Source organism: Dendrobates tinctorius, unplaced genomic scaffold, assembly GCF_039654945.1.
Source record: "Dendrobates tinctorius isolate UK_male_01 unplaced genomic scaffold, ASM3965494v1 ptg000040l, whole genome shotgun sequence".
NCBI classification, from domain to species: Eukaryota; Metazoa; Chordata; class Amphibia; order Anura; family Dendrobatidae; genus Dendrobates; species Dendrobates tinctorius.
In genome coordinates, this window is record NW_027361708.1 from 24,168,184 (window position 1) to 24,195,998 (window position 27,815).

The following is a 27,815-nucleotide window of genomic DNA, read 5'->3' on the forward strand; positions in this document are numbered from 1 at the left end:
TTCCAAAATGGTGTCACTTGTGGGGGTTTCAACAGATTAGGCACATCAGAGGCTCCCCAAACGCACATGACACCCGCAGACCATTCCATCAAAGTCTGCATTCCAAAACATCACTACTTCCCTTTCGTGCCCCGACATGTGCTCATACAGTAGTTTTCTCCCACATATGGGATATCAGCATACTCCGGACAAATTGGACAACAACTTTTGTGGTCCAATTTCTCCTCTTATCCTTGGGAAAATAAAAAATTGGGGACTAAAAGATCATATTTGTGTAAAAAATATGTTTCTTTTTATTTTCATGCCCAAGCGTTATAAACTTCTGTTAAGCTCTTGGGGGTTCAAAGTGATCAACACACATCTAAATAAGTTCCTTGGGGTGTCTAGTTTCCAAAATGGGGTCACTTGTGGGGGGTTTCCACAGTTTGGGCACATCTGGGGCACTCCAAAGGCAACATGACACCCGCAGACCATTCCTTCAAAGTCAACATTCCAAAACGTCGCTACTTCCCTTCTGAGCCCCGATGTGTGCCTATACAGTAGTTTTCTCCCATATATGGGATATCAGCGTACTCAGGACAAATTGTACAACAACTTTTGAGGTCCAATTTCTCCTGTTACACTTGGGAAAATAAAAAAATTGGGGACTAAATGATCATGTTTGTGGAAAAAATATGATTTTTTTATTTTTACGTTCGGGCGTTATAAACTTCTGTGAAGTACTTGGGGATCAAAGTGCTCACCACACATCTAGATAAGTTCCTTGGGGGGTCTAGTTTCTAAAATGGTGTCAATTGTAGGGGGTTTCCTCTGTTTTGGCACATTAGTGGCTTTCCAAACGTGACATGGCGTCCAATCGCAATTCCAGCCAAAAAAGTCAAATGGTGCTGCTTCCCTTACGAGCTCTGCCATGCACCAAAATAGTGGTTTACCCCCACATGTGGTGTATCAGTGCACTCAGGACAAATTGCACAATAGCTTTTAGGGTCCTGTTACCCTTGGGAAAATAAAAATTGTGGGTGAAAAGATTATTTTTGTGGAAAAAATATGATTTTTTAATTGTACAGCTGTACGTTATAAACTTCTGGGAAGCCCTTGGGGATTCAAAGTGCTCACCACATATCTAGATAAGTTCCTTGGGGGGTCTATTTTACGAAATGGTGTCACTTGTGGGGGTTTTCCACTGTTTAGACACATCAGGAGCTCTCTAAACATGACATGGCATCCGATCTGCATTCCAGCCAATTTTGCAGTGAAAATGTCAAGCGGCGCTCCTTCCCTTCTGAGCTCTGCCATGCACGATGAACAGTAGTTCCCCCCACATATCAGATATCAGCGAACTCAGTACAAATTGCACAATAACTTTTGTAATCCAATTTCCCGTTACCCTTGGTGAAATAAAAAAATGGACCTCAAGTAATTTTTTTGCAAAAAAAAAATAAATGTTCATTTTTTTAAACATTCAAAAAATTCCTGTGAAGCACCTGAAGGGTTAATAAACTTCTTGAATCTGGTTTTACGCACCTTGAGGGGTGCAGTTTTTAGAATGGTGTCACTTTTGAGTATTTTCTATCATATAGACCCCTCAAAGTGACTTTAAATGTGATGTGGTCCCTAAAAATAAAATGGTGTTGTAAAAATGAGATATCGCTGGTCAACTTTTAACCCTTATAACTTTCTAACGTAAAAAAAAATTTGGTTCCCAAATTGTGCTCTTGTAAAGTAAACATGCGGGAAATGTTACTTATTAAGTTTTTTTGCATGCCAGATCTCTGTGTTTTAAGGGCATAAAAATTCAACGTTGGAAAATTGCAAAATTTTCGCCAAATTTCCATTTTTTTCACAAATAAACGCAAGTTATATGAATGAAATATTAGCACTAACCTGAAGTACAATATGTCATGAGAAAACAATGTCGGAATCACTGCGATCCATGGAAGCATTCTAGAGTTATTACCTCATAAAGGGACAGTGGTCAGAATTGTAAAAATTGGCCCGGTCATGAACGTGCAAACCACCATTTGGGGTAAAGGGGTTAAAGTGTTGTAGATGTCACAAATTGGTATTTCTCTCTCTCTCTTATCGAGTACAAATCTGTCAGAAAAATCCTCACCTCCTTCATTGATGTACCATATGTTCGCTGCTCGAATCAAGCACCAGAGCAATCCGAAGTGTTCAGTTCGAGTACCTAGCCCTCGAGTAGTTTACTACTTGCTCATCACTATTCACCATAGAAAATAACAAGCCCAGCGTTCATAGATCCATTGATAATTCTTTCTGTTTCATTTGTCTCTTTTAAATGGAACAAACAAATCTGTGAACAGAACTTAGAAAATATGTATTTCTAAAAAGGCAAAAAGGTAATTTTCTAAATAAAATATATCATGTAATTTGCTTACATAAATTTAAACTATATTTCAAAAATTTGTGCTAGTTATTTCATACAGTTTTTATCATACAGATTAAACTTATTAGATACATAAAATAAAAATATAATATATAAATAAAGATAAGATTTGAGCAAAGAAGCTCAATAAGGGCAAATGAAAAATAAGTTTTAAAGCTAGAAAGCCGTACTGAAGTTTAAGAAACTATGATACTATGATTCTACTGCTGCTCAGGAAAACAAAACCTTAGTGCAGAACACAATGTCCAAAACACTGTGAAAAAGGTATGGTTGGTAGGGGCTTTAGGAAGAATTTTATTTCTCTGCTGTAGATTGTAGGCACGGAAAAATGTCTCTTTACAATGAAAAAATAGACTAATTAAATCATAAACTACACATGGTTTCTTGAATATGGATTGATACGTCAAAGGAATATTGTAACAAAACTGATAGATTGAGTTATGCTTAGTTTAAAACCTAAAAGGGGCACTTTATTAAACATGAACTCTAACGTTGCTTCTGCTCAGAACTAGAAAATTATGATTTGTCACACAATATGTGTAAATTCTTGTTTGTGTGGTTCCTTGGCATGAGTCATTTTTATCTGCTCTTCCTCAACACTGTGGCTAACTGGTTGCATTAAAGAAAGATATATTCACTTAGCCTCCAGTAGTCGAGTGCATGAGGGCTCTTAAACTGAATTTGTGATTCATAACAGAGTGGGTGAGCTTGCTCTGGTAGGGCCTTAAACTATGATTTTGCCCTAAATTGTATGTGAAATAAATATTTAAAATCCTCAAATTATGACAACAAATTTAAATTGTCTAAGATTTTAAACTCACGTTAGAACATTACTAACCTCCTAGGTGAGAATGAACTTTATTCCTTCTGTGAACTGTCGGCTTCCTGTTTTACAGTTGTGCCAGCACAAATTCAATCACCGCTCATAACACTATGAGCTGTGGTTGTATGCATATGCCAAAACTTTAGCTGATAGCCAACTCTGCAGAGCATCAGTGCAGAGCCAACGGTCAGTTAAATTTAATGGGCGTTCTTACAGTCGCCACTCACTGACTGTGACTGTAACTGCTCCAGCATATGCCTGAGAGAAATATAGTTAATTTTATCTCAGTTGTAGCACTTTCAATAAGGTGAACAGGCACCTGCTATTATCCTGCAGAATAACCTCACATGTGTAGTTTCCCTTTAATAGGAATTTGATTGAACAATGTTGTTAAATTTCCAAAATGTGAACTGAACGTAAAGGGGATTTTGACTACACAGCTTTTTAACCCCTTCACTACCAAGGGTGGTTTGCACGTTAACTACCGGGCCAATTTTTACAATTCTGACCACTGTCCCTTTATGAGGTCATAACTCTGAAACGCATCCGTGGATCCCGGTGATTCTGACATTGTTTTCTCGTGACATATTGTACTTCATGTTAGTGGTAAAATTTCATTCATATAACTTGCGTTTATTTATGAGGAAAATGGAAATTTGGCGAAAATTTTGAAAATTCCGCAATTTTCCAACTTTGAATTTTTATGCCCTTAAATCACAGAGATATGGCACACAAAAATGTTAATAAGTAACATTTGCCACATGTTTACTTTACATCAGCACAATTTTGGAACCAAAATTTTTATTTGTTAGTAAGATATAAGGGTTAAAAGTTGACCAGCGATCTCTCATTTTTGCAACACCATTTTATTTTTACGGACCACATCACATTTGAAGCCACTTTGAGGGGTCTATATGATAGAAAATACCCAAAAGTGACACCATTCTAAAAACTGCACCCCTTAAGGTGCTTAAAACCACATTCAAGGAGTTTATTAACCCTTCAGGTGCGTCACAGGAATTTTTTGAATATTTAAAAAAAATTAACATTTAACTTTTTTTCACAAAAAAATTACTTCAGGTTCAATTTTTTTTATTTTACCAAGTGTAACAGGAGAAATTGGACTGCAAAAATTATTGTGCAATTTGTCCTGAGCACGCTGATACCTGATATGTGGGGGGAACCACTGTTTCGGCGCATGGCAGAGCTCAGAAGGGAAGGAGCGCCGTTTGACTTTTTCAATGCAAAATTGGCTGGAATTCTGATCGGACGCCATGTCGCGTTTGGAGAGCCCCTGATGTACCAAAACAGTGGAAACCCCCCCACAAGTGACCCCGATTTTGAAACTAGACCCCCTAAGGAACTTATCTAGATATGTGGTGAGAACTTTGAACCCACAAGGGCTTCACAGAAGTTTATAATGTACAGCGGTACAATTAAAAAATCATATTTTCTACACAAAATGATCTTTTCACCCCCAATTTTTATTTTCCCAAGGGTAACAGGACCATAAAAGTTATTGTGCAATTTGTCCTGAGTACGCTGATACCCCATATGTGGGTGTAAATGACTATTTGGGCACATGGCAGAGCTCGGAAGGCAAGCAGCGCCATTTGACTTTTTTGGCTGGAATTGAGATCAGACACCATGTCGCGTTTGGAAAGCCCCTGATGTACCAAAACAGTGGAAACCCCCCACAAATGACCCCATTTTGGAAACTAGACCCCCCAAGGAACTTATCTAGATGTGTGGTGAGAACTTTGAACCCCCAAGTGCTTCACAGAAGTTTATAACGCCCAGGCGTGAAAATAACAAACATTTTTTTTTCCACAAAAATGATATTTTTGCCCCCAAATTTTTATTTTCCTAAGGGCAACAGGAGAAATAGGACCCCAAAAGTTGTTTTGCAAATTGTCGTGAGTAGGCTGATACCCCATATGAGGGGGTAAAACACTGTTTGGGTGCATGGCAGAGCTTGGAAGGGAAGGAGCACCATTTGACTTTTTCAACGCAGAATTGGCTGGAATTGAGATCAGATGCCATGTTGCGTTTGGAGAGCACCTGATGTGCGCAAATAGTGGAAACCCCCAATTCTAACCATAACCCTAGCTCTAACCCTAGCCCTAACCCTAACCCTAACCCTAGACCTGACCCTAGCCCTAACCCTAGCCCTAACCCTAGCCCTAACCCTAATGGGAAAATGGAAATAAATACATTTTTTTAATTTTATTATTTTTCCCTAACTTAGGGGGTGATAACGGGGGGTTTGATTTACTATTTATGGCGGTTTTTATGCTTGGCAGCTGTCGCACGCTAAAAGACGCTTTTTATTGTAAAAATAGTTTTTGCATCACCACATATTGAGAGCTATAATTTTTCCATATTTGGACCCACTGAGTCATGTGAGGTCTTATTTTTTGCAGGACGAGTTGACGCTTTTATTGGTATCATGTTCGGGCATGTGACATTTTTTGATCGCTTTTTATTTCGTTTTTTGGGACGCAGAATTTACAAAAACCAGCGTTTCATGAATTTCTTTTAGGTGGTGCGTTTACGCCATTCCGGGTGCGGTAAAATTTATAAGGCGGTTTTATTCTTCGGGTCAGTACGGTTACAGCGATACCTCATTTTGGCGCTTTTATGCAATGAAAACAATTTTATATAAAAAATAATTATTTTTGCATCACTTTATTCTGCGAGCTATAACTTTTTTATTTTTTCGCTGATGATGCTGTATGGTGGCTGTTTTTTTGTGGGACAAGATGAAGTTTTCAGCGTTACCATGGATATTTATATGCGTCTTTTTGATCGCGTGTTATTGCACTTTTTGTTCGGCGGTATGATAATAAATCATTATTTTTTGCTTCGTTTTTTATTTTTATTTTTTAAGGGGTTCACTTAAGGGGTTAACTATTGGGACAGTTTTATAGGGCGGGTCGTTACGGACGCGGCGATACCAAATATGTGTACTTTTATTGTGTTTTTTTTTTATTTTCAAAAAATGAATTTGTTGGGGAATATTTTTTTTTTTTTTTTTTTTTAATTTATTTGGCGATTTTTTTAAAATTATTTTTACACTTTTTTTTTATTTTTTTTTACTTTATTACAATGTCCCAGGGGGGACATCACTGTCCTGTGACAGATCGCTGATCTGTCACATCACAGATCACTGTGACAGATCAGCGATCTGTCACAGGCACTGCACAGGCTTCCTCATGCCTGCGCTTTGCAGGCACTGAGGAAGCCAGCTTCCTGCAGGCCCCCGGAGGTCCCCGTCGCCATCTTGGATCCGGGGACCTGCAGGAAAGGAGCCCCCCGCAGCAGCGCTGCACATTGCGCTGCCGTGGGGGGCTCAGGGAAGCACGGAGGGAGCCCCCTCCCTGCCGATGCTTCCCTTTAACCCCCGCTACACCGCGATCGTGTTTGATCACGGTGTGCAAGGGGTTAACGTGTCGGGGCGGTCCGTGACCGCCCCTGACACATTGTGCCGGGTGTCAGCTATGATAATTAGCTGACACTCGGCCGCGATTAGCGGCGCTCACCACGTGGGCGCCGCTGATCGCGATGACGTAATATTCCGTCCATGGTAATTAGGTCCATGGTCACATGGACGGAATATTACGTCATTTGTAGGTAAGGGGTTAATTCAGAAAAATTGTGGAGTCACAGGTTTTAGACAGATCACTTACACTGCATAAAGAAAGTAATCCTCATATTCCAATTTATTGTGTTCTATGATTCTAAAGAGATTTGGCAAAGTAAATAACAAAGAAAATTATTTTTTCACTGATGTGCTTTATTATGGTTGTTAGACAAAGAAAACCCTTTTTCATATTAAAAGTACATGGTTCTAGCTTTAGGTCAAGTTTCATGTGCTGTCTTTCTTTTAGTTATATAAGTATAGAGCAGTGATGGCAAACCTTTTGGAGACCGAGTGCCCAAATTGCAACCCGGAATTCACTTATTTATGGCAAAGTGCCAACACACTAATTTAATGTGAATACTGAGGTTTTAGTTTAGAAAGAACAACTCATTCAGAGAGCAAGCACGAGGCAGCAGAGTGCAGGCAAAGTTAGGAGCAGGGATACCAGACTGCAGATATGAAGGAATATGCTCACTATGCTGGTATATGTTCCCCCAACCTGGTATATGCCCCCACATCCTGGTATGTGCACCCCATGCTGGTGAATGCCCCCTATCCTGGTATATTCACCCCATCCTGATATATGCACTCCCTTCCTTGTGGTACTTGCTCCCCCTTCCTTGTGGTATGTGATCCCCCTATCTTTGTGGTATATGCTCTTCCATCATTGTATATATTCCCCATCCATGTATATGTTCCCCCCATCCTTTAAAATGCTACATCATGCCATGTATATATTCATCCATCCTTGTATATAACCCCATCCTTTTATATGGTCCATCATTGTTGTAAATCCTCCCCCAATCCATGTATATGCCCTCACCCTTGTATTTGCTCCCATATCCATGCTCCCACAATCATTGTATATGCACCCACAATCCATGTTATCTGCATCCCCATCCTTATGTATGCTCCACAATCCATGTAAATGCACCCCATCCATGTATATTCTCCCCATCTTTGCATCTGCTCCCCATCCTAGTATATGCTCTCCTGTTCAATGTATATGTTTCCCATTCCCATTCCCATTCCCATCCCATTGTGTAGACTATATACTGTATCTGTCTTGTTAGATGTTACTTGTTGTATCTGTTGTTATATATTATGTTGCCTCTTTGCCACAAAGAATTCCTTGTATATATGTAATATGTACTTGGCGATAATAAATTTGATTGATTGATTCTTGTATATGCTCTCCAATCCATGAATAAGGTCCTCCAATCCATGTATATGCTCCCCCATCCAGGTATATGCCCCCAATCCATTTATATTCTTCCCAATCCATATATATGCCCCTATCATTGTATATGCTCCCCCATCTTTGTATATGCCCCATCCATGTATATACTCCCCTCATCCTGTTGTTTAACACATAGAAAAAATGCACAACAAAACCCTCCTACTCATCTTACTTACTCTCCTTTTTCACGTCATCTTCTGAAGCTAGCAACTGACTTCAGCATCCAAGTGACCGATGCGCATGATGTCGCTGCCATTGCCCAGTCACATATACGCTGATGTCAGCTGCTGGTCTCTCTATTAGCCAGCAGCATGTACAGCTGTGCACAGACCTGGCATGTTTGTGCACTGCAATAAACTTTATCTGAATGTGTTTCTGAGAACGCAGATGGGATATCATTCCAGGACCCCAGCACTGAAAAGCAACAGGGCTAGCCACTGAGTCAATTAATCTCTCTCTTATATGGATTTTATAGGGTTGATTTGAGCAATGATAGGCTTCTATGACATTGACTTGGACCTCGATTGTTGTTAAGACAACACCCTTTAAAGTATCTTCTAAGGTTTTGCTTTTTAATTATATAAAGAAAACTAATATGTACCTAACTAGGCTTTAGAGAAAAACACCATGTTAGTATGTGTGTTCTGCCTTAAAAGGGCAGTAGTAGAGGTCATTGCAAGCCATTCCTCTTCATTATATGTGTTTAATAAGAACTTGTAGAATAAACAACTCATTAATCCAGACAACGCAAGAAAGAACAAAACATGTTGTATATGGAAACTTTAAAGGTTTTTTTCCGCAAAAAAACTATTTTTTCGTGGTTTAGCTTTAATTTCCTTCTAGATTTAGTTGCCAAGCAAATTCTTTATGAAGTAATAATAACAGGGCTAAACAGAATAAGCTTTTTTTAACACAAGATTTTTTTTTATTCGTTGCTAGGAACAGCTTTCCTTGTTTGATAAAGCAGCCTATACATTCACATAATTCATGCCACTGGTGATGGATTCATGTTCGTGCATTATTTATGCAAATGTACAGCAAAGTAAGCCAGAGCCTGTAAATTCACATTCTTTTGTGCTAAATCCTTGAGCCATCTGTTGTTCTGTACTTATTATTTATCACATGAGATGTTAAAAAAAATAATACTCTGATAAAGTCATGATTACTCTCAGCAAATGGCATAAAAGACTATATAGAACATCATTTCAATGAAGTTTTATGTGAAAAAAGATTGTGATTAATCCAATTTAGAGTTAAGTATAAGCATTTTCTTCACCAATTTAAAAAATTACATTTGATCAAAATCAATGAAAACAGTCATTCATGGAAAAAAAACCCATTGTTAAAGCCTTCACTTTGGATTTGCTTTGTGCTTTGTGTCATTATACAATTTTCTTTATTCTTGTCTCTCAATTGTAGTAAATATAATATATTCTTAACATTTGTATGTTTTCTTTTTTTTATGATTTCTTACTTCCAGGCAAAGAAAGGAAACTATGCATTCTTATGGGATGTGACAGTAGTGGAGTATGCAGCCCTCACAGATGATGAATGTTCAGTGACTGTCATTGGAAACAGCATTAGTAGCAAAGGCTATGGAATAGCTCTTCAACACGGCAGTCCGTACAGAGATATTTTCTCCCAGAGGTAATAGCAGTCTACTTCTATTTATTTGTGGGTTAACTTATTGCATTTTGTTTCTGGCATCAGCACACACACCTTTCACATATCCTAATATGAAGAGTGAACAGATCACAAAATGGCAGTAATAATAAGTAGCATGAATCTATGTTCTCAAATGCTAAATGAGGTCTATAAAGGGTTTTAGATGTATGAATTAAATAATGTGGGAATGTAGCATTAACTATATTGAGGTTGCCGTTTTCATGCAGATTTTAAATATTTGATTTATACATTATGGTTGAGCGTCAGTAAAGAAATATCTAGATAAAGAGATAAAAAGCAGTGTGTATAGTGTTCACGATCACCCATATAATTATAACTCAAAAAATGCTACAGAAAATACGACAAATTTTATTAATGCAAAAAACACACAACACAGACAATGAATTTTTGGCCTTTTTAATTGTTTTTAATTCATTGTCCTGGTTGTGTATTTTTTTGCATTAATAAAATTTGTCGTATTTTCTGTAGCATTTTTTGAGTTATAATTATATGGGTGATCGTGAACACTATACACACTGCTTTTTATTTTCTGTAGCATTTTTTGAGAGGCTGGACAGACATCTCTCTGGGATGATTTAGCGAATCCTGCTTTGAGCAGGGGGTTGGACCAGATGGCCCAGGAGGTCCCTTCCAACTCTACGATTCTATGATTCTATGATTCTATGATTTTTTCATATTTTCTGCTGCATTTTTGGAGTTATTATTATATGGGTGATTGTGACCACTATACACACTGCTTTTTCTCTCTTTATCTTATCGTTCACCCTTGGGTGTGGTCATCGATATTTTGTAATGCCCTCAAGATTTTAACCTCAAAGTAAAGACATATCTGTTGCATTTGCATAATGATGCTATGTCTGAGGTATGATTAGGCAGGTTTTTAGATCTCTCTGACAGAAGGCTTTAGTGTATACCACTAAATATACACTGCTCAAAAAATTGAGGGAACACAAGACACTCTTACTGGGTAGACACATGGATGTTAGTGACCTTCGTATCATTTCTACCTGTTATTTATTCCATTGGCACAACAGCAGGAGAAATTGAATCACAATCAGTGTTGATTTCACAGAAGTGTGACTGACTTGGAGTTACATTTTGTTGTTTAAGTGTTTCCTTTATTTTTTTGAACAGTATATATACAGGGTTGGCCATTTACACGGATACACCTAAATGAAATGGGAATGGTTCCTAATATCAACTTCCTGTTTGTGGCACATTAGTATATGGGAGGGGGGAAACTTTTCAAGATGGGTAGTGACCACGGCAGCCATTCTGAATTCAGCCATTTTGAATCCAAGTTTATTTTTTCCAATGGGAAGAGTCATGTGACATCAAACTTATTTCGAATTTCACATGAAATACAATGGTGTGCTTGGTTTTAACGTAAGTTTATTCTTTCATGAGTAATTTACAAGTTTATGACCACTTATAAAATGTGTTCAAAGTGCTACCATTGTGTTGGATTGTCAATGCAACCCTCTTCTCCCACTCTTGACACACTGATGGCAACACCGCTGAAGAAATGTTAGCACAGACTTCCAATATCCATTGTTTCAGATGCTGCTCATCTCATATCTTCACAGCATAGACAATTGCCTTCAGATGACCCCAAAGATAAAAGTCTAAGGGGGTCATATTGGGAGACCTTAGTGGCCATTCAACTGGCCCACAATAACCAATCCATTTTCCAGGAAACTGTTCACTTAGATTACTGTGTACAGTTCTGGTCTCCGGTGTATAAGAAAGACATAGCTGAACTGGAGCAGGTGCAGAGAAGAGCGACCAAGGTTATTAGGGAACTAGGGGTCTGCAATACCAAGACAGGTTATTACACTTGGGGTTATTTAGTTTGGAAAATCGAAGGCTTAGGGGTGATCTTATTACAATGTATAAATATATGCGGGGACAGTACAAAGACCTTTCTAATGATCTTTTTACTCTTAGACCTGTGACCGGGACAAGGGGGCATCCTCTAGGTCTGGAGGCAAGAAGGTTTAAGCACACTCACAGACGCAGATTCTTTACTGTAAGAGCAGCGAGACTATGGAACTCTCTGCCATATTATGTTGTAATGACTGATTCTCTAATAAAATTTAAGAAGGGACTGGATGCCTTTTTTGAAAAGTATAATATTACAGGGTATATCCACTAGTTTCCTTAATATTGCATTTGATCCAGGGAGGTAGTCTGATTGCCGTATGTGGAGTCGGGAAGGAATTTTTTTCCCCAATGTGAAACTTACTGATTGCCACATGGGTTTTTTTTGCCTTCCTCTGGATCAACATGTTAGGGCAAGTTAGGATAGGATATGGGTTGAACTAGATGGACTTAATAATAATAATCTTTATTTTTATATAGTGCTAACATATTCCACAGCGCTTTACAGTTTGCACACATCACTGTCCCCGATGGGGCTCACAATCTAAATTCCCTATGTCTTTGGAGTGTGGGAGGAAACCCACACAAACACGGGGAGAACATACAAACTCCTTGCAGATGTTGTCCTTGGTGGGATTCGAACCCAGGACTCCAGCCACCACTGAGCCACCGTGCTCCCCTGACTTAAAATCTTTATTCAACCTTAATAACTATGTTACTATGTTACTATGTAGGAATGCTTGAACCTGACACCCATAATTGATGGTATGGTGTGGTATATGGGTTACAAAGATAGTGGGGCCATTCTTCATCAATGGAAACCTCAATGTCATTGGATATATGAAATTGCTACATGATTATGTGTTGTGGTCTTTATGCACTGAAGATAGCATGTCCCCTGAGTTTTTCCAGCAAGATGGTGCACCACCACATTATGGTTGTCAGGTCCGAGCATTTCTACTCGGAATCTGACCCCCTTAGACTAGCATTTCTTCTGCATTGTTGCTATCAGTGTGTCAAGAGTGGGAGAAGAGGGTTGCATTGACAATCCAATACAATGGTAGCACTATAAACACATTTTATAAATGGTCAGAAACTTGTAAATAACTCATGGAAGAATAAAGTTACATTAAAATCAAGCAAACTATTGTTTTTCTTGTGGAATTCTCAATAAGTTTGGTGTGTCACATGACCCTCTTCCTATTGGAAAAAATAAAGTTGGATCCAAAATGGTGGACTTCAAAATGGCCACCATGGTCACCACCCATCTTGAAAAGTTCCCCCCCCTCCCATATGCTAATGTGCCACAAACAGGAAGTTGATATCACCAACCATACCCATTTTTTAGGTGAATCCATATAAATGACCCACCCTGTATATTTGAATGTTTTGGCAAACTCAGCAGTGTTCTTTGCAGAGAGAGAAGATCCTCTAAACAGGGGAGGTTTGTGGTTGGGCTGCAATTAGAGTAGGCAGTAAAGGGGTCATCAATGCACAGCCATGAAAGTGTGGCTTCGTTAAAGAGCAGGAATAAGAGGGGTGTTGGAGTAGACCTGGTAGATTATTTATATCATTGAGACAGAAGTAATCAGTAATTATCATAAGCTACCTAGGAATGGTGTAATTGGCAGATCCAACTTCAGACAAATCAGTGGTCTTTATCAACCTCATCCAGCATAGGAGGGATCAGCAGAAGCAGCCCAAGCTTTAGGAATTTAGGCATTCATTATTATCAACTACCCAATAAAAGAGAGATCAGCTGCAGAAGCCTGGGCTTTAATGGGAATTACAGTAAACCATATGCTGTGGACCTACAGGGCTATCTTTGAGGGATGGTTCATTGGCTGGCCGAAGGGCTGTTTTTTGTTACCTAATCAACCAAGGTTCATCACTCTGTCATGTTCTCTGCTGCCCTATACAGTCCCAAAATTGTGTATATAGCCTGATGATGCAGGAACAAAGGGACAGCCAATGTCGATTGTCCCAAGTACAGGCCCTTGCACCATTGTTTAGGATATCTTCTGCTAATAGTGTGTCTGCTCAATACAACCACATCCTTAAAGGAAGAAGCCCTGCTATGATTCACAGCAAAAGCACTGAGGCATGGAGGAAATTAGATAGATTATATCCACAGACCAATCATAAGAGGTGTCCAGGGGAAGAAGGATTTTCTTTGTAAATCCAAAGAAACTAATGATATTTGAAAAAGGATTAGAGAAAGAAGATCAAATTGGGCACATTCACTTATCTCTCCACTACAGCCTGTTTTAACCCCTTCATGACATGTGCCATACATGTACTGAGCATGTCGTGTCTGCCTCTTTGATGTGGGCTCTGGCACTGAGCCCACATCTTTTCCGCCATATGTCAGCTGTTTAGAACAGCTGACGTGCCCGTAATCCATCTGCGGCTGATAACCCATTAAATGCCACTGTCAAACTTTGACAGTAGCAATTAACATGCTCTTCTGACAACCAGAGGTCTCCAGCAGACCACTATGGCTGTCACAGCTAGATTTCTATGAGAGCCGCCAGGTGGTCAGGGCTCATAGCAAGTTAGCAATTCTGCTACATACAGGCGATCTGATCATCGCCTGTATGTAGCAGACCCAACCGGGTTATGGCAGCTTCTAGTCTCCCATGGAGACTATTGAAGCATGCCAAAAGTTAAAAAAAAGTTTATAAAAATATTAAAAAAATAAAAATAAATAAAATTTCAAATCACCTTCTTTTTGCCCCATTGAAAGTAAAACAATAAAAAACAAACATACACATATTTGGTACTGCCACCTTCAGAATCGCCCAATTTATCAATATAAAAAAAGAATTAACCTAGTCGCTAAACAGTGTAACAAGAAAAAATGTCAAAATGCCAGAATCAGGTTTTTATTTATCACCATGACATTGAATTAAAATGCAATAATGGAAAATGAAAAGATCGTATCTGCACCAAAATGGTATCATTAAAAACAACATCTCGGCATACAAATAAAAAGCCATCAATCAACCTGAGATCATGAAAAATGGAGATGCTATGGGTGTCAGAAAATGATGCTTTTTTTAACAAACTTTGGATTTTTTTTCACTAGTTAAACAGAAAAGAACCTATTCATGTTTGGTGTCTATGAACTCGTAATGACCTGGAGAATCATAATGGCAGGTCAGTTTTTTTTTTGCATTTGCTGAACATAGTAAAAAAAATCCAAAAAACAGTTGTGGAATTGCACTTTTTTTTCACAATTTCACCGCACTTGAAATTTTTCCCATTTTTGAGTACACAATATGTTAAAAACCAATGGTGTCATACAAAAGTACAACTTGTCTCGCATTAAATAAGCCCTGGAAAGGCCATGTTGATTGAAAAATAAAAAAGCTATGTCTCTGGGAATAAGGGAAGCGAAAAGCAAAAATGAAAAAAATGAAAATGGGTACCCTTATGAAGGGGTTAAGAACAGCCAAATCTATGCTATTATAGTTATGAACAGTGGAATTCTAGTTGAAATGGTGATCCTGTCTGATAGGAAAAAATTATAGCATGTGACTCTTTATTTTCATTTTGTCTCTGTTCATATCTATGTTAGAAACTGTTTTTGTAGCTTTAATTGCAGTTTTTGTCATGTATGCCAGAAAAAATAGACGTTAGAGTAAAATGATGCATTACATTATAAATTGTGTGGCTTTGGTGTCTTGTCGTGTGACAGATATGATTCGCCTTCATTTTTTGTTTTCCGCTTCTGTGAAGCTACAGAAAAACAGAAATGAGTGGAGATAAGAAAGTGCCATACAAAATTAACTTTATGTTGGATAAATATTTTTAATGCTACTGACAGCAGATGATCATTACTAATTAAAAATTCATCAAATTGATTTAGTACAGTACCCTTATTTTTATTAAATTTATAGTGACTTTGGCTGTAGGCATTAAGACTGCATTGTACCTTTAAATATCACAACTAATGATTGTGGTCACATTGCAACCGGCAAGTTAGCATCATGATGACTTTGGTGAAAAAAATCAAAACTTCTAGATTTCAACACAAAATTGCAATTTTGGTGAGAGGTGCAAACCTTTCAGTAACCTAACCTTATGGTGTTAACTTTTATAAAAACGATTCTGCAACCTGCAAATCAATTTCTTAAAAGACCAAAGACTACTAAAAATATGATTCATGTCTTCTGATTAAATATTTATTAGAAACTGTATGTAAAGGAAACACGGGAGAGAGCCGGGGGATAAAGATATCACTCCGCCGTCACCAATCTGTGGCAGAGCTTGCACAGTCACAGCTCTCTAGAACATCCCTTACCCTCAGGTCAGTCAGGGAACTGCACCTAGTTTAAGTAGTCACCGGAGAGGCTGCCCTGTCATGTACTGGTTATTGGGGCACTCTGCATTGAGGGCAGCATATATATCATCAGTCTCAGGCCGGGAATATATATATATATAAACCTCCAGTCTGTCACTGCCAGGATCCCTCAATAACACCAGGATGGTATGCTGCCACGAGTTCCTCGTTAGATATAAGCCTGGTCCATTAATAAGTTTATATCGGGTCAGAAACCAACCCCAGGTAACTTATAAGTACTAGAGGGACTCACAGACATGGGAAATCGGGTTTTGAGATAAGAGCAGCCCAAAATTAATTGTTATTTTAATTGTCAAAAGGCGCACTAGATAGTACAAATATATACAGACTAATATACAGATATTACAGCCAGAAGTACAGATAAAGTTAGGGTAGAGGTAGCTATGGCAGTTAGCTGTATCTGTCACTTTACCATTCTGTATAACTTGTGGATGAAGGGAAGCTCTCATATTCACAGGCACTTTCTTGTTTCTGGTTCATCTCCAAGCGTGACGTGATGCGGCTTCCATTGCAGAAGAATGACAAAGGCTAAAGGTGTGTAGTTAGCTTTTAACCCCTAGCTCGCCCATCCCATATTTTCCACCGCCCCTCTGGGTTGGACTGAATTCTCCTCCCTTGACCTCATAGCTGAAATAAGCCCCAATATCTAGGATGGGTCATAACTTGCTAGTGGAGGTCGAAACGTGACAACTAACTTCTCAATGGGTTTGTTGGGGCTGGACAGATATGGAGAGTCCAAACTTGGGTCGGCCAAGTGGTTATGGAGAGCCAGTCTCGATAGCTCGGTATCAGGGACCACTAGAGAGAGATGAGATGAAGGGGTGCGTGTGGAGGGCTCCCAGGGTTCTGGTGGTTTATTGGACTTAACCCTGAGATTCACAATACTATCATAATTCATCTATAGATGTCAATGATGCTCGATCTAGAGGTTCCATTGATAGATAATTGATGCTAGCCACCTTGCACAAAAGACAGCACAGATCTCACCTGTGATCCTCCTTGCCTTCATTAACATGAGGCCTCTAATTCTCTGACATATAGAAAAGTTCTGTTCTTTTGGGAATTGTGTACTTATCCCAAGGGTGGGGGCCACATCCCTGCTGTGGAAGTGAGATCTCTGGATAATCTATGGTGCCTGAATTAATAAATCCAAAATGGAGTCTCCCTCGTCCATCACACTATAGTATCTCATTTTGAGATTCTTAAAGACAACTAGTTCAAGATTCAAATGTTTCTGTTTTATTTTGTTACTTTAACTGTATTAAGGTTTAACTTGTTTCTAGAATGTGTTAACAGTTGGCCAAAAGTTTTGCTAACATCGGATACTATATTGAGAGACATTACCAGAGTTATATTTTTGTTAAGTGTTAGATCTATAAGGTTCTTACCAAAAATTAAAAAAAAATACATTAATGGAAAGACTTTCATGTTTGAAAAGATTTATCAATTTCCTAAGAGGTCCACATTTGAAAAGAAATTTAAAGTGTAACTGTCGTTTTACTTATCATTTCAAAAATCAACAATTCAAGTGAATATAAGACACTTTGCTAAATATGTTATCTGAGAAACCTGCTTCTTTATCCTCCTGGACTGATTATTTATTCTTAAAATTTTCAATTCACAGATATAATCTGTATTCAGTGAAGATGTATTTTTCAGTTGATGATATAGAATTTAATTAGTAGCAACTGCCATCTACTATGTAGGGGAGAGGGGGAGGATCAGACTACCCTCCATCTCCTCCTTTCCCAACTATATAGAATGTTAGGAGTAATAACTGCCATATTCAATCTCGTTAATGTAACAATCTGTCTTTACTAGCGACAGATTTTACCAGAGAATTGAGAATTTAGAGAATAAATGATCAGTCGTCAGGGGGAAAGACACAGATACCTCTGGTAAGATATATTACAAAATTTTATATTTTGATGTGAATTAGTGATGTTAGAGCACTAAAATGCTCAAGTGTGCGGTACTCCAATGAAGCAAGTCAGATGCTCGGACGGACTCAAATTGAGTCCCGAGTATAATGGAAATCAATTGGAAACTTAACCATTTTTCCAGAAGACTAAGAGGGGGCTTGGGAGCCAGGAAAATTGCTAAAATGGATGGAAACAGTGCTCAAGTGGAATGGGGAAGATTCCTGGATGCATTTCTGACTCCCAAGTCACTGCCGCGAACAACGATGTCACAGAATTACTCCACTTTTACAGACTGACAATAAAACATGATATTAGAACAAAACCATTGGCACAACCCTGGTAAACGGAGGTGGTGCATAAGTAGGATCCCAATCCGTGAACTTCAATTTAAATAGACTGGGCACACACCAAAAAGATTCTGATGCAGAAAGGTGGTTTTAATGAATTGCAGTACATACATACAGACGTTTCGGTCTAGGACCTTCATCAATGTACTGTGAAGTATAAATAAAGATAATAAAAATAAAAATTGACAAAGAAAGTATATACAACAAATTACATGGGTTTTGAAAAATGGATAACATGCTAAGACATCGTTCACATTATAGCACAGAATAAATGATGGCACAGGGAATAGCAAGCAATCGTGAAGAACAAGATCAAGAGAAGGAGGCACATACCAATAAGTTGTACTGTGAGCTCTTAGTGACTGGGCTTTAAGGGAGACACCTATGGGAAAATGAAGCTGCTATAATGGCTGCTATGGTGGCCAGAAGTAAAAAGTAAAGGGATACACAAGCTGCACCACATCCATTACATACCAACACTGCAAGGAGGCACCTGCGGCCGTCCCACTGTGGGAGGAGAGAAAATGCTAAATAACTTCATGACAAGAGGCATAAAGACTATCAGGTTGTGCATAGAGAGATCATGGGATCTTACCGTGGTTCTATATAACAAATGGACGCAGTATCCACTGCGAATCCAAGGGTGCTGTGATAAGAGAGAGTGACAGGGTTTTATAGTCCTGGGTGAGATGTAGCAGGGGCGGGAGCGTGCACCCGGAAGTGGAAGGACAAGTCCTGTACACACGGTATCATGTGTTCCAGAGGCTGAGAGAGAGGGGGGCGTGTCAGCAGAAAGAGCCCCAGGAGAATGCTGCAGCCTGACAGGCTGGATCACAGATCTGGGCAGTGAGGAGGGATTTGTTACTATAGAAGCTACTGCAGCTCTGGTATCAGAAGTGCTGAGAGTGAAAATAGTGGCTATTCAGTGCTCTGGTGGTGAAGATTCAAAGAATTCACAATTGTTGATTCTGTAATTGAGATAAAATGCAGTTAGTATGGAGGACATGGAGTATTACAATAGGATACAATAAAATGAAAGAAAACATCATGATGCAGCATTGAAACAAAAATTACACAACATGTCCAAGCAGAATAACAGTGTCAGATTATGTCAAAAGTTATTACTGGAGGAAAGCCTGGCTAATCTGACACCGTTAGATTAGAGCATTTTCAAAATAAATTTTATGTGGTAAAGTAATTAAAATAATTTGAAAAGTTACATTGGCAGAGAGTAAAGACTCAGTTCAAGAGTACAACAAACTTAGTAAAGATTTACCATGATCCATAAATATAATAAGTGAATGCTTGGTAAATGTTCAAGACCAAGTTTAATCTTGCTGAGTCCTAACTAAAGATGCCAGACGAGCTGAATGCTAAGAAGCAGTGTATGGCAGACCACAAATTGACTTTTTTTATTGCTTCTTGTTGAAGAGCTGCTAAAATGTTTAAGAGTAAAAGAAAATTAAGCTTTACACAAAAAAATAGAATAAAAAAAGAATAAAATGGAGATAAAAGTAAAAACGATTGTCAAGATGAAAATTGATAAATATTATTTTTTCTGGTAGTTCAAATAACTAATTGGTAACATCTGAAGCCTTACAACATTCTAAAGTGAGTAATATTAAATAATTGTAAATGCATAACATATTGTAAAAACATTTGACATACATTGAAGATAAGTGAACACATTTTCTGAAACTATTAGGGTAGATCATTTGTTCTAAGTGTCATCCTATTAGCCTTCTTATATTTTTTGCAATAAGACATCAGATACCTACTAAATTCAATGTATTCCAGATTCATATTGAGAAATGCAATGAATGAGCTTTTAGATGTGGAAAGCAGCAGAACTGAGAAAGGTAACCCAGCCCACACCAGATTCTCTATATGCAATGTCTATAGACAGTGAGGTGCTAAGCACGGGGAGAGGAGGCGTGATCGGACTAGTGTACTCTGACAATGCTAATCACAAGTGATAAAATGTACACTATAATAAACAATACCATGCTCAGGGTAATAAATTACCCATCATTCAACTCTGTGTCTCAGCCTTTATCTCCTGCTGTCTTCAGATTACTTTGCAAAAACCTGCTAATAGATTCACTTTAAGAATTTGAATTTTATGAATATGAACTGACCAGACTCTGATACTATGAAGCAGCACTAAATCAAGCCATTTTCACAATCAATGCTTTACAGTTTACAGTTGGTATCAAATTCTTCTCATGCAATGCTAACTTCCAAACATGCATTGTAGAATGATGACAAAGTATTTGTCCAGTTAGTCTGTTCAGAGCACATTGCTGCAAAAGTCCTGGTACTTGCCTAGATTTACATTTTTATTATTTTTATTTATTTTATTTTTACATTATTATTTTTATTTAATAAACATTTTTATTTCATTTTTCTAATGAAGTATAATAAAAATAAAATTCAAGGTAAGTATTATAATCGTTAGATATGAAAAACATTATACCAAATGCAATGTTATTACTCCAATAAAAGTTTATCAATTTTTTGTTTTTTTCAGAATGATCACCAACCAATTGCATTAATGGCAAGTATGTGAATTGCCTACAAATGGTCATTTGTATGGGGCATACACAAGAATGGTGACATTGATCATGCGCATCACACACTGTACTGATTTGGCAGTATACCCTCTCAGATAGACAGCACGCATATTGTTGTCCCAAGCCTGCACAACCCTTTTAAAGGTTTCAGTCTATGGTGGTCTGAAAGTAAATAATATATATACATATATATATATATACTAGCTGAAGAGCCTGGCGTTGCCCGGGCATAGTAACTAACTGTGGTTAGTTATAGCAAATTATAATTATCCTCCATCCCATAGTCCCGTGCCCATATACCCATCATACATATCCATGACACCATAGGCCCGTGCCCATATACCCATCATACATATCCTCCATCCCATAGTCGAGTGCCCATATACCCATCACACATCCTCCATCCCATAGTCCTACGCCCATATACCCATCACACATCCTCCATCCCATAGTCCCATGCCCATATACCCATCAAACATATCCTCCATCCCATAGTACCGTGCCCATATACCCATCATACATATCCGCCATCCCATAGTCCCATGCCTATATACCCGTCATACATATCCTCCATCCCATAGTCCAGTGCCCATATACCCATCACACATCCCCCATCCCATAGTCCCATGCCCATATACCCATCATACATATCTGCTATACCATAGCCCCATGCCCATATACCCATCATACATATCCGCCATCCCATAGTCCCGTGCCCATATACCCATCATACATATCCTCCATCCCATAGTCCAGTGCCCGTATACCCATCACACATCCTCCATCCCATAGTGAACTATTATGACATCATAATGAGCGGCGGGGCTTGCAACCTATGATGACCTCAGCATCGCCATGGCAACAATTATGACATCATAATGAGGGGTGGGGCTTGATACACACAAACTTTTTCCCCATTATGTAGGGGCAAAATTGTTTGGTGAATTGGAACGTGCGGGGTTAAAATTTCGCCTCACAACATAGCCTAGGGTGCTCTCGGGGTCCAGAGGTGTGACTGTGCCAAATTTTGTGACTGTAGCTGCGATGGTGCGGATGCCAATCCTGGACATACACACATACATACATACACACATACATACATACACACACTTGAGCTTTATATATTAGATATATATACAGTATATATATATATATATATACAGTGGGGCAAAAAAGTATTTAGTCAGTCAGCAATAGTGCAAGTTCCACCACTTAAAAAGATGAGAGGCGTCTGTAATTTACATCATAGGTAGACCTCAACTATGGGAGACAAACTGAGAAAAAAAAAATCCAGAAAATCACATTGTCTGTTTTTTTTTCATTTTATTTGCATATTATGGTGGAAAATAAGTATTTGGTCAGAAACAAAATTTCATCTCAATACTTTGTGATATATCCTTTGTTGGCAATGACAGAGGTCAAACGTTTTCTGTAAGTCTTCACAAGGTTGCCACACACTGTTGTTGGTATGTTGGCCCATTCCTCCATGCAGATCTCCTCTAGAGCAGTGATGTTTTTGGCTTTTCGCTTGGCAACACGGACTTTCAACTCCCTCCAAAGGTTTTCTATAGGGTTGAGATCTGGAGACTGGCTAGGCCACTCCAGGACCTTGAAATGCTTCTTACGAAGCCACTCCTTCGTTGCCCTGGTGGTGTGCTTTGGATCATTGTCATGTTGAAAGACCCAGCCACGTTTCATCTTCAATGCCCTTGCTGATGGAAGGAGGTTTGCACTCAAAATCTCACGATACATGGCCCCATTCATTCTTTCATGTACCCGGATCAGTCGTCCTGGCCCCTTTGCAGAGAAACAGCCCCAAAGCATGATGTTTCCACCACCATGCTTTACAGTAGGTATGGTGTTTGATGGATGCAACTCAGTATTCTTTTTCCTCCAAACACGACAAGTTGTGTTTCTACCAAACAGTTCCAGTTTGGTTTCATCAGACCATAGGACATTCTCCCAAAACTCCTCTGGATCATCCAAATGCTCTCTAGCAAACTTCAGACGGGCCCGGACATGTACAGGCTTAAGCAGTGGGACACGTCTGGCACTGCAGGATCTGAGTCCATGGTGGCGTAGTGTGTTACTTATGGTAGGCCTTGTTACATTGGTCCCAGCTCTCTGCAGTTCATTCACTAGGTCCCCCCGCGTGGTTCTGGGATTTTTGCTCACCGTTCTTGTGATCATTCTGACCCCACGGGGTGGGATTTTGCGTGGAGCACCAGATCGAGGGAGATTATCAGTGGTCTTGTATGTCTTCCATTTTCTAATTATTGCTCCCACAGTTGATTTCTTCACTCCAAGCTGGTTGGCTATTGCAGATTCAGTCTTCCCAGCCTGGTGCAGGGCTACAATTTTGTTTCTGGTGTCCTTTGACAGCTCTTTGGTCTTCACCATAGTGGAGTTTGGAGTCAGACTGTTTGAGGGTGTGCACAGGTGTCTTTTTATACTGATAACAAGTTTAAACAGGTGCCATTACTACAGGTAATGAGTGGAGGAAAGAGGAGACTCTTAAAGAAGAAGTTACAGGTCTGTGAGAGCCAGAAATCTTGATTGCTTGTTTTTGACCAAATACTTATTTTCCACCATAATATGCAAATAAAATGAAAAAAAAACAGACAATGTGATTTTCTGGATTTTTTTTTCTCAGTTTGTCTCCCATAGTTGAGGTCTACCTATGATGTAAATTACAGACGCCTCTCATCTTTTTAAGTGGTGGAACTTGCACTATTGCTGACTGACTAAATACTTTTTTGCCCCACTGTATACAGCTCTAGCTCTGGCAAAAATTAAGAGATCACTTCAAAATTTTCATTTTGGTAGATTTTTTCTTTATAGGTATATTTTTGAGTAAAATGTAAATTGCTCTTTTATTCTATAAACTACTGACAACATGTCTTTGAATTTCCAAGCACTAAATTTTGCATTTATTTTCAGAAAATGAGAAATGATCAAAATAGCAAAAAAATGCAGTGCTTGCAGACCTCAAATAATGCTATGAAAGCAAATTCATAATAATTTAGAAACAACAATATTAATGCTTTAACTCAGGAAGAGTTCAGAAATCAATATTTTGTGGAATAACCATGATTTTTAATCACAGCTTTCATGCGTATTGGCATGCTTTCCACCAGTCTTTCACACTGCTTTTTGGGTGACTTTATGCCTCTCCTGGCACAAACATTTAAGCAGTTTTTCTTTGTCTCATGGCTTGAGACTATCCATCTTCCTCTTGATTACATTCCAGAGGATTGGGCTGGCCATGACAGGGATTTGAAGTGGTGGTTCTTCTTCCACACATTGATTGACCTAGCTGTGTGGCATGGCGCATTGTTCTGCTGGAAAAAGCAGTCCTCAGAGTTGAGGACAATTGCCTGAGCAGGAGGAATCAAATGTTTTTCCAGGATAACATTGTATGCGGTTTGATTCATGCATCCTTTGCAAACATTAACCTGCCCTATTCCAGCCTTGCTGAAGCATCACCAGATGATCACCAATCCTCCACCAAATTTCACAGTGGGTGCAAGACACTGACGCTTGTACACCTCTCCAGGTCTCTGTCTAACCATTAGATGAACAGATGCTGGGCAAAGCTGAAAATTAGACTCATCAGAGAAGATTACCTTACTCCAGTCCTCTATGGTCCAATCCTTATGTTCTTTCACAAACTTCAGCCTGGCTCTCCTTTGCTTCTCATTGATGAAAGGCTTTTTTCTAGCTTTACATGACTTGAGCCCTGCCTCTAAGAGCCTGTTACTAACTGATCTTGCCGTGCACTTCACCCTAGCTGCCATATGCCATTCCTTTTGTAGGTCACTTGATGTCATACTGTGGTTTCTGATTGACATTCGAATAAGACAACGGTCATCCCGGTCAGTGAAGACTCGTTTTCGCCCTCTGCCGGTCTGTAGTTTCGTTGTTCCCAATGTCTGCTGCTTGACCTTGTTGTAATGGACTGCCATCTTAGAAATTTTAAGGATGGAGGCAACATGACACTCAATGTATTACTCTGCTAGTAAAGCCTGAATTGAGTCCTTCTTTTCCTCACTCAAAACTTTTCTTTTCAACTCCTTTGGCATGGTTAAAAGTTATTTTTTCATTCCTACTATTTTTGGGATATCAATAGCACTTGTTTTGCCATCCAGCTTGTCCTATTACAAGAGGATTGTGAACACCACAGCAGGGTTTTTTTTTATTCTTTCCTTCATTAAATAAGATTTGGTTCAGATGATTACCTAATCAGAAGCACATTAAGTAGAATGAGGCTCTGGTTTGAATTCAACTGACACTGGAATGGCTGTCAGACATGTAGAGAAGCTGATTTTTATAAAACTGTGCAGTGGTCTCTGAATTACTTACAGAGCTGTATGTAAATTTATATACTGTGTATATATACTGTGTGTATATATATATATATATATATATATACAGTTGTGGCCAAAAGTATTGACACCCCTGTAATTCTGTCAGATAATACTCAGTTTCTTCCTGAAAATGATTGCAAACACAAATTCTTTGGTATTATTATCTTCATTTAATTTGTCTTAAATGAAAAAACACAAAAAGAATTGTCCTAAAGCCAAATTGGATATAATTCCCCACAAACATAAAAAAGAGGATGGACAAAAGTATTGGCACTGTTCGAAAAATCATGTGATGCTTCTCTAATTTGTGTAATTAACAGCACCTGTAACTTACCTGTGGCACCTAACAGGTGTTGGCAATAACTAAATCACACTTGCAGCCAGTTGACATGGATTAAAGTTGACTCAACCTCTGTCCTGTGTCCTTGTGTGTACCACATTGAGCATGGAGAAAAGAAAGAAGACCAAAGAACTGTCTGAGGACTTGAGAAACCAAATTGTGAGGAAGCATGAGCAATCTCAAGGCTACAAGTCCATCTCCAAAGACCTGAATGTTCCTGTGTCTACCGTGCGCAGTGTCATCAAGAAGTTTAAAGCCCATGGCACTGTGGCTAACCTCCCTAGATGTGGACAGAAAAGAAAAATTGAAAAGAGATTTCAATGCAAGATTGTGCGGATGTTGGATAAAGAACCTCAACTAACATCCAAACAAGTTCAAGCTGCCCTGCACTCCGAGGGTACAACAGCAGGACAATGACCCAAAACACACTTCAAAAAGCACTAGAAAATGGTTTGAGAGAAAGTACTGGAGACTTCTAAGGTGGCCAGCAATGAGTCCAGACCTGAATCTCATAGAACACCTGTGGAGAGATCTAAAAATGGCAGTTTGGAGAAGGCACCTTTCAAATATCAGGGACCTGGAGCAGTTTGCCAAAGAAGAATGGTCTAAAATTCCAGGAGAGCATTGTAAGAAACTCATTGATGGTTACCGGAAGCGGTTGGTCGCAGTTATTTTGGCTAAAGGTTGTGCAACCAAGTATTAGGCTGAGGGTGCCAACACTTTTGTCTGGCCCATTTTTGGAGTTTTGTGTGAAATGATCAATGTTTTGCTTTTTGCTTCATTCTCTTTTGTGTTTTTTCATTTAAGACAAATTAAATGAATATAATAATACCAAAGAATTTGTGTTTGCAATCATTTTCAGGATGAAACTGAGTATTATCTGACAGAAATGCAGGGGTGTCAATACTTTTGGCCACAACTGTATATATATATATATATCCTCAAATACAGGATCCCTCATAGTTCCCCAGGACTGCTACCCATGTCTCCCCCACCAATGTTCTCTCTAATGGCTTCAGAGCGGGCATACGTGCTATAACCTGCAAGTGTCAGCCCTATAGTTCTTTATTCTAGCTGCGGATTTGTGAAGGGGGATCACTCTTTCTCTCTGAGTGCCGTGCTGGACATTCTGGTGCCACAGAACCCTGTGACCTTAGAAAAGAAAATAGAGGGAACCACTTAATGATAACGAAAATAAGGGTTCTCCAAAAGCATGCTAATGGCAATGTGTCAAATAAAAGAAGAAAGATGCATGTCTACAAAGTTGGTAACACCTCAAATAAAGGAAAATATACAATTTTATTTAGCAAAAAACATGCAGAAAGACAGACTAGATAAAAACATTTAAAAAAACAGAACATGGTAAAAAATCTAGTTATGCCCATAATGAGTAAATAACAACCCACACTAGATACAATCAGCAATATGTCAATTTGCAGCTCCGATAATATAATGTAATGTAATATATCACCCTATCAAACAGGTATATCCAAAAATGAAAATGTTTACTTCATTAAAATGAGGCGAAATGTCCTCATTCACAGCACCATATCAATAGCTGAATACAGAAGGAAGAAAAGTTGAACAAATAATATACTCTGAATTGTACACATGCAGCTAAAGTGGTCCAAAATGACCACAGGTACAAAAAATTGCACAGAGATTAGATCACTTAAGGTGCATCCATGAAGCACAGTTTAAGCTAGCAAACCTATTAGTATGAAGATGGAGAATTCATTGATGGAGCCACATGAGCTGAGAGACCTAGGAAGGTGCAGACCCCACACGTTTCACCACCAGCATTTGTGGCTTCTTCAGGGGTAATGTCTGCTTTTCATTACATGTAGGAAGTTTATATATGTTAGTTGGGTAGAAAAGATTAATTTATTCATGAATACAGAATAGCAACTGGTGAGAGCAGCATGTTTTCTTGCCCAGCCTGAGCGTTGCCATATTGTTAACATTCTACTGAACACGGGTCTATAAAGTTTATTGAAATAAGTTCTGCGCATGCATCAGGCATACACACATTACGAACGCCTCAAGAAGCCGTGAATTGCACACGCACCACAAGACTCAAGCAAGGAAAGTAATCCTGCTCATGAGTTGAAAGCACTGATCAAGTGGACTCATCAAACTTGTGCAAAAAAGTAGTGTGCGCTTGCGCCAAAAAAGCCATAAGAAGTAAATGTGCAGGTGCTCAAGAAGTAAAGTGATTTT

At 38.8% G+C, this 27,815-nt stretch overlaps 1 protein-coding gene across 4 annotated transcripts in view; it reads left to right on the top strand.

Moving 5' to 3' along the window:
* Positions 1-27,815, top strand: part of GRID1 (glutamate ionotropic receptor delta type subunit 1) — a 1,795,826-nt gene that overhangs the window by 1,694,182 nt on the left and 73,829 nt on the right. For all 4 annotated transcript variants that reach the window (XM_073574878.1, XM_073574877.1, XM_073574874.1 and 1 more), the window contains exon 14: positions 9,594-9,760. In XM_073574878.1, the coding sequence (XP_073430979.1) occupies positions 9,594-9,760 (167 nt within the window). The remainder of the gene's footprint in view (positions 1-9,593; positions 9,761-27,815) is intronic.